Source organism: Molothrus ater, chromosome 1, assembly GCF_012460135.2.
Source record: "Molothrus ater isolate BHLD 08-10-18 breed brown headed cowbird chromosome 1, BPBGC_Mater_1.1, whole genome shotgun sequence".
NCBI classification, from domain to species: domain Eukaryota; kingdom Metazoa; phylum Chordata; class Aves; order Passeriformes; family Icteridae; genus Molothrus; species Molothrus ater.
Genome location: NC_050478.2, coordinates 106,327,961 through 106,344,995, shown reverse-complemented (window position 1 = coordinate 106,344,995; position 17,035 = coordinate 106,327,961). Strand labels below are relative to the sequence as shown.

Here is a 17,035-nt window from a genome sequence, read left to right as displayed (position 1 = left end):
CACAAGATCTGTTAACTGGAACAATGATATCAACTATCCAAGGGGAAAATGTGAAATATTCAAAGTATTATTTTAGAAGTGAAACAAATATTAACTTCCATGGCAACTTTGTTCCATTGACTACTTAATTAACAGACGAATTAAGGACAAGGATTTTGTTTTCCCCTGTGTAACAATTTCATATTAGTGTTGCTGAAGTGTCTAAGTGTAAGAAGTAAGCTGAAGATGGCCACATTGGGAATAAAATTGTATAATTTAAGCATAGTTTGAAAGTAGTTTTTTCACTCTGGGAGGAGGAGTTAGAGTAACTACTCCGTGCTATCCTGTTTGTCAGAGAGCGTGTCTGTATTTCTGGTGCAGATTTCTGAAAGAAAAAAATATTGGTGAAACAATCAGGGTATGAATATTCTGAGGGAGGATTAGAGAAAAGCAGCATTTCATTTCAAAATGAAATCTTTTCTGGGCATTGGCCAGTGGTTCCAAGATACATTTGCCATTAAGGATGCTCAGGAGTAGACTGAAATCCAGACATGAAACAAAGTTGTGGGAAGAGATAATGCACTTGATTTGACAGACTGCTGGAAGCAGTGATTAGTTAAATAGAAAGGGGCTAAAAGAGCTTCTAGGTTGCATCATGGATTGGGAAGGGTATTTATTTGGCTTAACTGTGATTGAGGAGAGGTCATAGGGACATTGACATAGGGCCTCCACTTTCAGACCTGCATGTAGGTTTTAGTGTAATAAAGTATAATATAACCAGAATATAGACCTTTCAGTTGTTGAAGGTGGTGTGCAAATGCAAGTAGGGGTACAGATGTGTAGGTTGATTGTCCTGATTTAAAATGCACATGGCATTTCTGACAGCTGTACATGTAAAAAGACCTGTTGTGAATCAACATGCCTTGTCTCTGTATAGTGATACCAGCTTATTAGTGACACCCCACAAACTTGAAAACTGGACCTTGCAAGGTGCTCAGCACAGTTTTTTTCTCTCTGCTGAAATCTTTCAGCTTCTCCTTTTGCCCTTCACAGTTTCTGCTGGCTCCTGGAAGGAACAGCAGGTACCTTTCATTTCCTCTGAGGAAGCTTCAATCATTCTTCTCCTTTGCAGAAGTGGTATTTATATACTTCATCATGGCAAATTGTTAGACCTGGAAGGCATGTATTTGTGCCTCACATTTGCATATATACATATTTAGTGTGAAGAGACATTAGCATCCATACGCGCAGGCCCAGACAAAGCAGGCTAAAGCAATGACACAGATTTTGCTTTTTACCCCCATGTATTACATCTCTAATGGGCTTTATGGGCTGCTTAATATTTTACACAATGTGTAAGCAGAATGTTAAATCTGTAAGATACATTAGCCATAAGGAGACAATTATGTTTAGATTATTGCTCTTGGTTCTGCCAAAGATTGCCTGTTTGGTATGATATGATTTTAATTGACTGGTGCTCATGGCTTTTTGTTCCTGTTAATCCTTTTCCATTCAGTGTGATGTATGGACTATGTTCAGAAAATGAAAGTGCAATTCAGATGACAGCCTTCTCCATTTTTCAGTATGTCCACTCCATGCCTCATGTCCTTTAGTGTCTGTTACTTTCCACAGCGACTGAGGCAGCATCCAGCAGTTCTGGCCTGGGAAGTGTCATGAATGAGTGATTTAGGTCACTCAGAGAATCACCAGCAAAGGGATGGGCAAAAGCAGATTAATATTAAAGTGAAATCACAATAAAGTTTGTTGGTGAGGTTCATTCTACTGCCATCAATACTACATTATTACAATGTTACATCATTATTGCATTACTACATCATTACATCTATGCCATCACTATTAGATGGTTAAAGCAGACAGAGGAAAATCAAACTAAAATAAATCAATTTAAAAATCAATAAACCAAAAATTATCTGCATGGAAATAAGAACAGGGAAGGGAATAAGACACTGAGTCACAGCATTCATAGTGGACTCACTTGCCAAACTTAACCCCAGATTTGATGAATGGTTTAGTCTAAAGGTTATAGCAGCACTTAAACATAGCAGCTCTTAATCAAAAGCTTAATTTCAACAATTTAACAAAATATTCATATAGAATTTAATATAGGCACGACAGTGACTCACTATCTTACTTATAAACCTGATGTACTTAAGAATCAAAGAAAGCAATGAATTCATAATGAATTTTCTACATAATATATTCATAATGAATTTTCTACAGCATATCCACATTCACAGGCACTCAGACCTAAAGGGACATGTACAAGGTATACCCAGGAAAAATTGCCCTCAAATTCAGTGAAGTACTCACTTTGTTTGTCCTTGCATCTTCTTTATGAGCAAAAGATTGAGTCTTGAGTAGTGGTTGGTGTCAGCCCAGGATCCATCATCGTCCTTCAGAGATCTTCCAAGTGTAGCAAACTAGCTGGCTCTGAGAGGTGTCCCACTCAGAGGGAGGATGCTGATTGCATCCTGCTGTGGTCCAGGAGAGCTTAAAGGGTCACACTCAGGACTGCTGCTTGTAGGGTCACAAGAGAGTTGGGTTTAGACAAAGCGATTTTCCTTCCTGGCCTCAATGCGGGTTGGTAACATTCTTTGAAAGTTCAATAATAAAAATGTTGTTCTACTTGGGTTCTTATACAGGCAAGAAAAATTAATCTCCAAAGCTGTTTGTTGAAAAGCAGGAGCTCGCTGGACAGCATTAAGTTCCTGAGAGCTAAAGTGTTCCTGATGAGCTCAAGTGAAACTTAGCCCGGGTGCTGTTCATTGAGATTTAGGCCTATCCAGCACTTCAGAGATCATAGTGAAGCCCTGTGAAGGAAGGGGCAGGAAATACATCACAACAAGTGAAATTACTAAACATTTTTTTGTCTTTTCTACCAAAATAAAGCAAAATGAGAACTTTTTGTGTTTGTTTTGTAGCTTGTGATTGTTTGTTAATATTATGAACAGTCGGTGTTTGATGTCCATTAATTTGCTATTTATTTTCCAGTATGTCCTGTCTGTCCTGCAATTTACCTACCCTACCCTTTTTCAAGGGTAAGTATGGTTTTAAGAATTGTGGTTTTTTTAACATCTTGCTGTTCCATGCTTAAACTAACTTTACTACTTCTTGTTCTTACTGGCTTTTGCTGCCTAGAGAACATCCTTCATGAAGCCTTAATAAAGCATTCATTAATGTGTCTTGGTTAATTTTTAAACATCATGGAGTTGATGTAATTGAGATACGTAGAGTCCATAATTTCTCATTTTCCTTAAAATCAGCATAGAAAAGTAGCAATTTCAGTATAACCTCTTTTCTTTAGAAGAGAGGAAAATGTGGAAAATGTGCATTTATAGTGCATTCTTTTGCTGTGCTAGAGAAAACCAACCTTGAAACCCTCTTTAGGCATTCACAAATACCATGTTCCCTCTTTTCATGCTTAGCCTTGGTTGTAAGTCTCCTCATGAATTACTATCATATCTTAATTACTGTAATGAGAAATTTAATGTTTTGACAAATGTCCGTATATACCATCAATGCTCTTGATGAGACATTTAGTGAAAATCTGGCCTCTTGGAGCCAAGACTTCCCCCATTTTTGTGTTAAAATCTGCAGACACTGGGTATCTTTACTTCCTCTTCTGCTGCTTAGCACGGCTTACATTTTTGCCTGACTTGCAGTCCCAGGACTACAATCAACTCTAGGAATAATTGCCTTGGGAATCTCCACTTTGAATCTAGTCAGCTCATTTAGATATGCAGTAAATGCTTTCTTCAGTTTTGGCACACACACAGAGACTGTCTCTTGCACAAGGATTTTATCATATGGGGAGAGGGTTATGTAATTTGTGTAAAATAGACGTAAATCAGCAGAAAAGTGTAATTCAATGGCAAGCAACTGCCTTATCGCATATGCGTTATCACAGTAATTACCTTTTTCTATTATTTGGAAATGCATTTAATATCTTAATATTAACATCTTAATGTTTTCCCCTAAGTTCTGGCTTTTAAAAGTGACCTTTCCTTGGATTTTTTTAGAGGCTCAGATGGCACTGAAATGCACTGAAAGTGTCACTTTCATTTAGACCTGTGACAGATGAGCAAAGAGGAAAAGGATGTAATTCTCAGTTCATGCTCTTACTGTTCATTGTCTTGGTTTTGTTCCCTGTATAAACTAAGACTATACTGCATAGTCCTTAGCATCTGAAACTGTCACGAACTTCTGTCTTTAAACCTGAGACAAGAGGAATTTTTTCACAATGAAGCAGATGGGATTTCACCACTAGCTGGGATAGAGCATAGTCAAACCTGCAGCAAATGTCAGGGAAACCTGGCTTTTAAGCTCTCATGTGCTCTTCATCTAAAAAAAGGTGAAGTGAGTTGTGATAGTAGCATTGAATATTTACCACTATGCACTAGTACTGCGTAGGGTGAATATTTGTTTATTTGTGTATGTGTGAGAAAGATTCTAAATAATTGCTTAAATGCATTGCAATGAATGGGAGTCATAAATAAGCCCACTTCTATATCTGTTATGGATGTTAATGTAATTTAACATTATAATACAGTGTCTCTGTCTGAACTGTACTAGATATTCAAGAATTTTCACCCAAGGAACATGGAACACCTCTCTTAAAACTACTAGCTTAAGGAAGAAGAAAGCTGATAGCTTATTTTAAAGTGTAAAAGAAATCGATGTGCATTACTTGCTACTTATTCTAACTTGTCTGCACACATACCCTAGGCCTCACATATTATTTCCTAGTGTCATTCTATTTCAGGTGGCAAACATTGGTGGGTGGACTTCTGCTTCACATCTCCTGGAAGCTGGGCTGGGTGGAGATAAACTTGTGTTCAAGGTACTGAAGGTTTTTTGGTATCTGCCAAATACTTATTTTCTGTAGCTGGTTTACAACATAGTTAAGTTGTTCATGGATGTTATGAACTGGCTAAAATAGAGTTTGATGTATGTGGGGGTGTGGGTGTTCTGCTTCACAGATGTAGAAGAGAACTCACATTTTAGTTAAATGGGTGTTCAATGACACACTTAAACCAACTACTTTTATAAAGTGGATTTAATTTAACCTTGGTAAGACAACCAAAAATCCCATAGTGAAAACAATAAGGATGTCTTATCCAAACATCTGTCCCTAAGAAACAATTTCTTCCCTGGATTGTTTCTTAGTATTGTAAGAGAAACCTTGGTAATGTTAGTTAAGAGCATTGACACAATCTTCTGCAAAACCCTCAGGGCTGTGAAGTCTATAAATGTGATCTGCCTTTTTCTGAGAGCTGGGTCACATAAATGGGGACCATTTGCCTTTTCCTAACTGATGTTAACAATAAAACTCCAAATTAAATGGTGCTTTGTTGACAAAGATCATCTGCTTGAACTGAGTGTGACAGCGCAATTCAAAAGAGTCATCATGCTGTACTCTGCTCAGGTGGATCCATTCTGCAGTATGGAATGCAGCACCTTTTTCTTTGTGCAAAATGGTATCATTTAGAAGATGTATGTCCACAGCAATCATTGGATCTTCATCTCAGGAGATACTAAAAACCTTCCTGGGCAATGACCTGAGTAATGTGACTTGACTCTGAAGCTGGGAGAGTTTGGACAAAATGACTGCCAGACACCCCTTCTAATGTAACTTTTTCTCAGTGATTCTGTATTAATAAGTGACAACTGATGAATTTTCTGTTTGACATTCAGACAGTTGGCTTGAAAAACTGAATTTCCTCACTTGGAATGAAATCCTGTGAGTATGTCAGAAAAACCAGGCTGTGTTCTCTTTTCCTGCTCATGCAAGTGATTACATCACTACGGAAATATAAGTGAGGTCGTAAATGAAAACAGAATTCAGTTTCCTATTTTATAGCTGCAATAAACTGAGGATATCATAAAAGCTGTCAGTGACTTTGGCAGAGACAGGATTAGAGTCCAAACCTTGCTTTACTGGCAGTTACTGATACATATATATATTATTATCAAATTTATATTTTTAATGCAGATTTTGTCATCACAAAACAGTCTAGAAGAATACAGCCATCAGTAATGTCCTTTTATAGTTCAGCTTTTCTACACTAATGATTACTTCTGCTTTAAATCATGAAATTGAAGAAGTTGAATCTTTTTTTTCCCAGCTTGGAAAATATTTTTTTTTCTTTTCAAAACCTGGGAAGACATTAAAGAAAATAGAGGACAAGAACCATTCACTGATGTTGAAGAGGTTGTTTTTATATAAGAAAGGCTTGGATGAAAAATTAGTTCATCTTTTGACCCTGGAGACTTGAGGCCACTAGATGTCAGCACACTGTAGGGAAAGGGGTTGAAATCCCTCTTGAGAAACCTCTTCGTTGGCTTGATTAATACAGAATACCTGTTCTAGAATAAACTGAATGGAACAAGCAGAATTAATTTACATGTTTTGGCTATAATTCATCCAGCTATTTAAGCGTGAGTTTAAACCTGCCTTTCTTCACAAAGATTAGGCACATGCTTTATTGCTTTGCAGAGGTAGATTTGTAACATCTCCAGTATTAAAAAAAAAAAAAAATCAAAGCCAAAACAAAAAGCAGCCTGAAAACCCAAACATGGGAACCCTCTAAACCTCCAAAGCATTACCAAGAAAAAAACTCATCAATAAACAAACAAACAAGCATAACATGCAAAGGTGATTTTAATGCTACTACTGGGATATGGACATTTCCATCCCCCCTTACAAAATATCTGTCTCTGAATCTATCTATTGGTTAGAGGGCAGGGTTTTGCCTATGTGTAGGCTACTTAGGAGTATCATAGCCAGTCTTCAGTCTCAAATGCTTCAAATAATAAACTGCCATCCATTTGTTTGTTTATGTCCACAAAGTCTCAATTTTTCTGTCACATGGACTGATCTCATATACTTTCTGAGCCAGTTCATGTTATCCCAAAGTGTCTCAGCAGAATTAAGTTATTACATAGAGATCATTGCCCTTTGTCTAAAGTCCAGAAAACTAACCTCACTATAAAGACCAAATAAAAACTTATTATTTAGAGTAATCTCACTCAGGTTTTATGGACAACCTGCTTTGCCTCTGCTTCCCCCCAGGACATACTATAAGGAACTTTCTCTCTTTGCTTCCTTACAGCAAATGTTGACTGTCTGCAAAGCTTTTTTTTAATCCAAAACAAGGGCTCTGTGGAGCACAGGGGAACATGCAGCATCTGCATAATGCTTCCAGTCTGCTGCCCGGCTTCTGCCTAATCCTTGTAGGCACATAAGTCTGGTGTGTTCTGATTGGCATTTCTTGTAGTGCTGCATTTCACCCATAGCTAAGCAGCAGCTCAGAGCCTTTCTTTATGTGTTGTTTGGGGGAATCTACCCATTGCCTATCATGGGATTTGGATTTAGCCCGATAACAACCACAAACTCATCAGTTCTCTTCCTACTTTGCATGTACATCAGTGTGTTGCCAACAGGAGAAGCTGCTAATTGGTTTACATACAAGACAGATTGTTGATGCTGACACGTTACATCAAACATCCGTGCATTCTTTTTCAGTCCTGAAATTCCCACTTGGCAGCATAAAATTCTACCCTTACATCATGGAAAAAGCATCTGAAGTCCTTTTCCATCGCACTTCACAGAATTGCTTTGGAGATGAAGACATATTTGGGATTCCTACAATTTAGTGGTGGGGAACATGAAAGAGTGGTATTTTTATGTTCTAAATGAAAATTTGGTTTTTATCGTGTGTTCCTTTTATCTTCCCAGAGCCACTTTCTTTTCTTCCCTCCCCCTTTCTTCAATTTATTGCTGTTCCAATAGTGCAGGCTTATTTTTGTTGGTGTCTGATGTGAATTCATTGGTAATGAGGTATGACAGTATTAGATCTTGGACTTGATGAGACTCCAGTTGAAGTCAATAACCTCAAAAGGAACAGTGTTTTTATAAAAATTTATGGAAACTATTCAAGAAAACCCAGGGCAAATATTTATGCCAGTTAAAGGATCTAAACATTATTTTTGTGACCCTGGGTTTTTGTTGTCTTGGAAAATTATATGTATAATAACAGAGGAAATATGGCATTTATGGTTTTTCCCTTGTCTGTGATTACATTAATCTTTGTGTATGTTTTATCTTTATTTGTACTGTTCTGATTTCATTGTTTAGTGGTCTGTTTTCTTGTGTTCCATGAAATGTGTTGGTGTACCAGTATCTACAATTATATTCAAGTTGTACATGTTAATTGGAAGTGTAATGCAAACGAAGGAGTTAGGTTTTGTTTTGAGGACAAGCAGTTTGGTTTTGTTTTGAGAACCAGCACTGCCCATTAACATTTTCTCCACTTTAATTCCAAGGTTGGGAAGAGTGAATGGGGCAGCCATGTCTTCAGTCCTGGGAAGCCCTTGATTCAGGCCTTTACCTCACAGCTACTGCTTTCTTCCCTTGCCAAAAACCTTACATTATTCTCTCTGAAATTTACCACCTACCTGATCCTTTTTTTCCCTTAAGTAACAAGATCAAAAATAGGAGAGGCGCAAGTTCTGAAGCCCCTTCTCAGAACTGAAATGTGACCCTACAGCAGTAACCATGGCTAAAAGAAAATTAATCAGATCAATCTGATGACTTCATTCCTCCATTAGTTGTCAAACTGCCTCTAGGAGTTTGGCTTAGTCAAAGGAATATGATTAGGAAATCTCAAGAGATAGGCTTCCACAGAGACAATCTGATCTTTAGGAAGAATCTCTTTGTAAATCTGGCTGAGAAATGAATGTGTGGGTGGCCCAGTGTATTTGTAGATAGTAAAAATGTGTGCTGTCTGTGCAAGTGAGCCATTTTATGCCTTCATTTGTCAGGTTTTGTTCCTTTCACAGAACATCAAGGAAATTAGTTTAAATGTCTTTCCTTTAATACCAATGGAAATAATTTCTAAGGGAGGAGAAATACCAAAAAACAACACTATTTTGGAGGGAGAGGAGCCAGGGAAAGAGTAAAACAAAGAAAATATATCGGCAGTTAGTTCCTCTCTTGGATTAGACAAAATGAATAATTTCTAATTTGGACTCCTTAGTAAATGGAAAGAATACTGAGCAATCTGATACTGACTTTAACATGCAAATGTTTGAAATTAATGTACATATATATGTATTATTACATTCTTTGCAAGCAACTATTGCTTTCTATTTGTAAACAGAATGTGGTGAAATAATGGGATTTTAATTGCTTTCACAGGTCTGAAATCCTGTCATGGCTTCCTGCATCAGTACTTTTTGTGGGCATTATTTATGCTGGCTCCAGGGCACTGTCTAGATTGGTAAGAAACAAACCAGTAGAAGTCAGCTCTTTATTACCTCTACTTTATAAACAAAGACCATTTCCTTCATACATGGTGTTTAATGCTGTTCCTGGGTTGAGGGAGAAGGAGGGAGGAGGACTTTAAATAATAGATCCATTGTTAGTGGAGCTAATGCAGTGGTCCAGTTCTACTAAGCATCAAAAAGCATCTCTGTGACAGTCTGAAGCACTCAGCATCTCTACAGAGTACTTAGTGTTTTACTGAACTGATCCTCAGTGGTCTGAATTGTACAGGTAGGGAGGAAGCTGAAGAAATCAGTAGCTGTAACTTTGCATAAGCAGGAATGGGGTTGTGAGATCTGTGGGAAATCTTCCAGGAAACTGATGAAGACTATTTCAATGAGAAGGTTTTGATTCTTTGCAGGATTTGAAAAAATAAATAGAAAGTTGGAAAGAGATTATGGGAAGGGTTAGATTACTCCATTTTAGGATTCATTTGCATCACAGTAATTCACCAAATGTTTACAGAATGTCAAATCTCCTTTCATGAAACTTGAATGCTTTATGCCTAAATTATATAGTCTTCTCTAAAAAAAGTAAAATAAATTGGTGGCATTTATTTTTTTAAAATAGCAATATTTTGCTGCTGTTGTGCAGTCTGCAAGTTCAGATCCTGCACTAGTTCCCTTCTGCATTCTGTCAATGCATCTTAATGTAACTCCAGAGCCAACTTGCCCCTCTCAACTCCTCAGCCCTAAGCAGGATCAAAAGGTTTACCAGATTCTGAGTGCAGTGATCCCTTGAAAATCCCAGTAGAGAGATAGAGCAGAAAAGAACAGGAGGTCTTTTTCCTTGTAAGCAAGGTTGGGGGTCTTATCTTGGACACAAATAATCTTGGGAAGGCATGTGCTCAGAAGCCCCATGCTCCCAGATCAGTTCTCTCTCAGTGTGATTGCATTTAGTTCCTCTTGCTTCCTTGTCGAAGGAAGTTCCACTTGCCTTCTTTAGTGTAAGGTAAACAAAGTCCCATAAGGAAAGCCCTGTCTGGAAGCACCAATAGAGCCTTGGCAGCAGCCTCTTTTCTCCTTGCTCACCTGGGTGGTGAAGTTAAGAATCACATCCTCTCTGTTATTTCTTCTTAACTTCCTGGTCATCCTGCAAGTTACTGTATTTACCTCCTGCTCCTGCTCTGGTCATTCATGAGTGAACTGCACTGGAGTGGCAGAAGGGCTGTGAAGGGTTTTGATTTGTATCCCAAATCTTTCTTAAGGAGCATCTCACATTTCTTAATGGCTTTTGTTGTACATGAATGGGGATTTAGAGATCTAATTCTGTGGCCATTTTACAAGGCAAGACAAAATGAAAAGCAGTCTTAGGCCATAATTATTATTGCAGTGGGGCTAAATTCAATCCTATGTAGAAGCTTTACTTACAATAACTTTGTCTACAACAATTTTATGACACAATGAAAATGAAAGCGGACTCTCCCAAACTCATAGCTGAATTGGCTCCTCTCAACAGCATATTTTAGTTAAGTAGGTTTATTTCTAAAACAGAAATTATGTGTACTTTTATTATCAAATCCAAGGGGAACCACTTTCAAACACTCCTGTATACTGGCAAAGCTACAACTTTAATCTTTACTTGTGCCTCTTCCTAGAGGTGCTGGCAATCTCCCCAGATCAAGGATTCAGGGCTAGAACTGGAGGAGGACTGCTTAGCTCTGGACTGTGATGATTTAAAAAATTATGCAGAGCCATGAGAGCAGATTTGTTCAGAGTGTATTCACCCTCCCTGCCCAACCAGTAAACCTTTCTTTTCATAAGCATTAAACCCACTCACAAGTTTAAGAAATACTTGCATCAAAGGCAATAGACATATGGAGAAGGTTAAGTGGGCTAGGCAAACTGGAGCCATTGTTGGCTCCAAAACACATTTGGAAGAGCCAAAAGCAGAAGGGAGGAAAGAAAAACCCAACAAATTTGCTTTCACAAAGGGAAGAATGTAAATTCTGCTGTCAACTTTCCTTGTTTATGGGTATTTCTTGTATTTCCTATTACTGTGTCAAGCTCAGAGTACTTTTATGTTTAATACTTCTGGGTTTATGTTCTCAGTTATCCAGCAACAGGGTTGAGAATTGGTTTTCAGTACCAGTGAAGCTGGTTCCAACAACTTCATGCCAGTTGTGTTTGTGTGATTTCCATTCTTATTTTGGTGCAACTGTTGTGACTATGGACCCACCCTAGTCGTCATTATGACTTAAATTGTTTAATCAGCAATGCTTATCTGGCTTCTTTTCTCTAACATGTAAAGAAAAGAAAATTACAGAAAATATGCAAAGTCATATTTGAGAGATATTTGCTGCTTACATCACCTGGTACTTAAAAGTTTGGACATTACTGAGAAAGTAATCCATTCTCTGCTACTGTGATTTAAATACCATACACGAGTGGGGAAATACTGCTTCCTAAATTGGCTTAGTCTTTAGATTATCTTAATCAGAGTAGAGAATTGCTTCTGTTTCAGCTGTCTGAGAGACCATGGATCTGATTTGGAGGAAGTATTATGAACCACTAATTCTGGCTGGGTTTGCCTGGGGCAATGGGTGTTTGATTCATTATTGTTATCGTTGGGGTTTGTTTCTTAATGATTTCATGTTGGGATGGTGTCCAGATACCTCAGTGGGTATAATTTCAACATCATTGTGTATGAACTATTGCATTTCTATCCTAATTTTGGGCAGCTCTTCCTAGCAGTAACTGAAAGCAATCACCTAAAATTGTCTTGCCCACAAATCTGTTGCTAGGAGTCACACTGTATTCTTAGTACCAGCAGACAGAGATGGGACAACAAATGAGAACTGTTTGCTGTGGAGGCTGAAGATCCTGGATCAGAGAGGGAGGACTAGAGTCTGAAACCTGGAGCAAATCTCACTGGGGTAGCTGGGTACAAACAAACTGACTGAGCACTCAGCAGTGGGAGACACAGCAAGCAGGTCTGCAGGGGGTCTGCATTTAAAGATGCCTGTGCCCATGTGCTAGTGATTGGAACGGGCTAAGTCTCTTACAGGTGATGTGGCATGGGTTTACAGCTTCAAAAACAAAACCCCAAACCACAGACATGTGGGACAGCTGTTTCTAGAAGTGCCCCTTTCTATGTGTGTGACTGCTCTGGGTTGATTCGAGCATTTTTGTTCTCTCCCCATGACAGCCAATCCCGGTGTTCCTCACTGTGCACAACGCAGCAGAAGTCATAACCTGTGGGTTCCAGAAGTTTGTGCAGAAAGAGGTAATTGATCTATTAGTCTGTGATAGAACTGCCCCAGAACAAGATACCTAATTTCTCTTAATACAGGCATCAGTGCCATATACTTTTCTGGACTCACTGTAATAGCATTTCATTACTGAGACCCTGAGAGAGCTTTTTGTGTTGACAAGTATCTATGCTGATGTTTCCTTTCCCCTTATTTAATGAAATACTGCAAATACATATCACCAGTCTGATCTGCATTTTTAAGACTGGCTGTCCCTGCTTATCTTTTGCTTTTGAAAATTAATATTCCCTCTCTCTCATGCCCCACATAAAAATCTCATTGTTTGAGCTGAGAAGAATGAGGACTATGGCCTTAGATCTAATCAGTATAATAGATCTTGTGTATTGTATAATTACAGATAGGTCACATCTCCACATAAAATGCAGGAGGAATGGGCATTTTTGAATTTGTTTTGAATGCTTGAGATTTTACCCCTATGAAAGTCAGGAGAATAACTCTTGTACCCTTTTGTAAGAACTGAGTTGCTTTTTTTTCTTACAAACTCCATTCGGGAGCCTTCTTTTTAGGCTTTTTTTGAAATGTTTTTCTAACTGACTACAGAGTTGTTGTGTGAGCTAACACTGGGAAATCATTCATCACAAAGTTGTTTCTACAGTGGCCTCTGGCTTGCTGTGAAAGGCATCTTCCATTCATTATAACTGTTTTCTGTATAGAAGACAGATAAATGGGTGTTTACTTCATCTAACAAACCAAAGAGATCACTAAGGTTATGCCTAAGGGACATAGCAGTGTGTACCATGGCATGTCCCTGTGTCATTGTCCTCTGATTAGTGTCCCTGTCAAAGTGTTTCATATTTTCCTTCTATGTCACAAGCTTATGACTCCTCTCTTTAAAAACAAAAGCACAGACAGGAATAATGCAAACACAGGCCTAACAGAAAGCTCCTCAGGAATAATTTCATACCAAAATTATTCATGAGTTTAAATCAAGATTGGTTTGTATGAGATAGTACCTAATTAGGAAAACTCAATATTTGAGTGCATATATTACAGTTTTGGTACAATTCAAGTCAAGTTTGAGGAGCGGATATAAAGTTCATGTCTGGTTTCAAGTTTACTTGCTGGTAAGTAATCTGAAAATATAAATCAAGGTGAAGTAGGCTAATCCATAATCTTGATTCTTCTTTATCAAATTAAATTTGCTAAGCAGTACTCAAATTTTGAATGCTGCTCATTGCAGTTTTAATGTGTATGGTGCAGTAAGATCAGCTGTCATCACTTTCCAGTTTTTGGAAGGAGAAAACACTGTTTTACCATTTTTATCATTAAATTTTAATGTTTTAATCATACTTTCTTTTTTACAGCAGACCTCTCATCTGAAAGTCTGTAGGTAAGCTTTTAAAACTACTCAGATTCAGATTCAGACTTGTTTTGGCTCCAGCTTCTGTATTTGCTTCAGATAATGGCACACCAAAACAATGAAGAATGTAAGGCACATTCCTGTGGGCAGTGAGCCTAAGTTGCAACATAAGAGTAATTAAATATTTTAATTATTTTTAGCAATTGCTTGAATAGTTTGATATGTTTTTTCTCCTTACAAAAATGAAATGAATGATAAACAACCCATAACAATGCTTGTGAAAAGGCTTGGAAGGTTTGAACTTTCAGTGGGTAATTGTAAACAGTAAGAGAAAGATAATTAGTGTGTTAGAAAGTAGCTAAAAATTCTCTGCCTTAGAAATGAAAGGTAAATGAGATCCATTTCTGCTAGAATCATTCATAATGAGGTGGGGGTCAGTCTCTTCTGCCATGTCTCAAATGAAGGGACAAGAAGAAGTGGCCTTTAATTGCACCAGGGGAGGTTCAGATTAGATATTAGAAAAAAAAAATCGCTACAAGAGTGGTTTGGTATTGGAATAAATTTCCCAGGGAGATGATGGAGTCACCATCTCTGGAAGTGTTCAAGATGTGGCACTTGGGGATATGGTTTAGGGTGATTATGGTGGCACTGGGTTGACAGTGGGACAGATGATCTTGAAGGTCTCTTCTAACCTTGATGATTCTGTGATTCTGTGATATTAAACTGCACAACTATCAACCTTTGGTGGCCCTGGATGATTAGGCTTCAAAAATGAGATGGAAAGGGACAAACAGAAATCAGCCAGTCATGTGTTAAAATTTCTGTTCTATGCCCCTACATCCCCTTGAAGAATTGGATATTTGCTGTCTTCCACATCCTGTAATCTTTTAGCTGTACTTTAGAATGGATAATGTTGGGTTATTATTTAGTGTACTTAGAGGCATTATCTTCCTGATTTCTTCCCGTTGTTTCCATTATCTGACTATGTGGCCTTGTCTTCACCACTGGATTATTGTCAAGGATACCATTTAAAAAATAATCTTTATTCTGTCTTTTCCCATGCCCTTAGAGAGTAGGAAAATAAGCTGCAAAACCAAGTGTATGTTATATTAATAGTGACAGTCCACAGAAATTCCACAGTGTATTCCCTGTAGCTTAAAGAAATACTTACTCAGCCATAGGTTAAGAATTTATTTAGCTTAAGTTGGTGGACTAGGAGAGGACTTGTGCTGTCCTTAAGACATTCCCAATGTATACCAGTCAATTCCACTTTGCTCTGTGCTCTGGAGTAACAATGTCATTTTGCTGTAACAGGCAATTAGTCTCAATGAAAGAACTTTTTGGTAGCCATTCAGCCAGAAATTGGCTGGTTTTGACTTTTTGAAAAAGCCTAGGGAAGTCAGATGGCTAGTGAAGAAAAATATTCTCTACCAAAGAAAACTTGCTTATTATCATTTCTGAGGTGTTTTGTGCTGCTTCTCTTCCCATAAAACTTTGTGTACAAGTTATGAAGAATTGCATTATGTAAAAATTTTGGTGGCAGAAATTATTTTTTAAACATGGAATAAGAAAATTAAACAAGTGAAGTGTCAGTGTAAAATGGAGTGGAATTGCCTCTACTTTGCTGGGAGTAGAAATGCAAGTTGAAAGCTTTTGGTCTTGCTTTTTTTATTTTTTTTTTTCCTTCTTTCTCTTCTCCACAGTGTGCTGTTCCTCCTGGCAGCAGCAGTGTGCCTTCCTTTGTGTGACACACAGGTGAGATCTGCTTTGTAAAGCAGCTTGAGCTAGGCCTTGATGCTTGACATGTTGTTAGCATATGAGGGATGCAGCTTTTACTGGTAAGCTAGAGTAGGATTCCTGCAAGGGAATTGTAAATGTTTCCTGTTGCTGTGTTGGAGTCTTGCTGGGTTTACTGTGTTTGCATCATGGTAAAACCTCTGAGCAGTGTGGACATACAGCTCAGGTGGTGGCTGGGGAAACCACAGTTTTACTTCTTAATAGTGCTTACAGCAAATCACTTAGGTTTGAGCTAGTTGTCTTTAGAGAGTGCTCCATTCAGGAAAGATCTAATCATTGGATATTCTCTTTTGGAGACTTAGGAAAGCTGCTTCCTTGCTTAAGATACCTCAGTTAATATCTGAAGTCAGATGAGTCTGGAAACTGGTGTACACAACTGAAATAGAATTATCCCTGCTGAGATGAGCTGAGAGCCTGCATAATTGGCATATGCCAGGTTTCTGAGTGTGACGGGAAGAATTTCAGTCTATCTAGTCTTCTTTAGTCATCTTCCCTTTCTTTGTAGCACAGCTCCCACTTGCTGTACTTGCTTTGCAAAGCTAACTGCAGGGAAATTGCAATATGTATATTTACATGTTCGTGCTTTTATTTATGTAGATGTTCTTTATTGCAGTTTGATCCAAACGGATATTTATGGGCTCTAATTCACTTGATCTGTCTTGGTAAGTAATTTTCTTCTAGAAAAAGAATTAGGAAGAATAAATGTGTTGGAGAAACCAGCTTTATTATGTACTTACTGATATTTCAGACTCTATATGTAAGAAACACTTGGAAAGAATGGAGATCAGTAAATATAAGAAAGTGCATTCTTTTTATAGCTTTTATGTTGAAAACAACAACAGAACACACTGCATATTGCAGTCTGTTAACAGTGGATGAGAAAATGCACATACAATTTTAATCAGCAGTAAGCTTTTCAGGTTGATTTTTGATGGTTGCCTACTGAGAGAGACTTCTTTTTGAGGGGAGAAGAAACATGAAAAAAACAAGCAATAATTTGTACTTGGAGCTTTGTTGCACACACAGTTTTTATTTTAAAACTGTCAAAAATATACTAAAATATCATGGACTGTGGTCCCAGAGGAAGGATGTTGAAATATTGGAATTTTTTAGGCAATCATATGCATTTTTAAAAAAAAATTAACAATAAGTTGCATAACTTATCAGGTTTTCTTTTGTCTTTTTTTTCAGACCAATGTTTATTTGAATAAATCGTAGCTGTTCCCTGAAAAGCTAGAAACAGTCAGACTAGAAAATCTGAAGAAAACAAGAGCAGTAATATTTAATAGGAGATTTTTGGTTTTTGGAGTATTTTGGTGGATAATAAGGGACTTGTATTTGA

At 37.7% G+C, this 17,035-nt stretch overlaps 1 protein-coding gene across 1 annotated transcript in view; it reads left to right on the top strand.

Annotated features, from left to right (window-relative positions):
- TMEM241 (transmembrane protein 241) overlaps nucleotides 1-17,035 on the top strand; it is a 55,078-nt gene that overhangs the window by 606 nt on the left and 37,437 nt on the right. Inside the window, exons 2-8 of the mRNA XM_036379136.2 lie at nucleotides 2,992-3,038; nucleotides 4,763-4,840; nucleotides 9,200-9,281; nucleotides 12,473-12,550; nucleotides 13,901-13,926; nucleotides 15,600-15,651; nucleotides 16,307-16,355. Coding sequence (XP_036235029.1) covers nucleotides 2,992-3,038; nucleotides 4,763-4,840; nucleotides 9,200-9,281; nucleotides 12,473-12,550; nucleotides 13,901-13,926; nucleotides 15,600-15,651; nucleotides 16,307-16,355 — 412 coding nt within the window. The remainder of the gene's footprint in view (nucleotides 1-2,991; nucleotides 3,039-4,762; nucleotides 4,841-9,199; nucleotides 9,282-12,472; nucleotides 12,551-13,900; nucleotides 13,927-15,599; nucleotides 15,652-16,306; nucleotides 16,356-17,035) is intronic.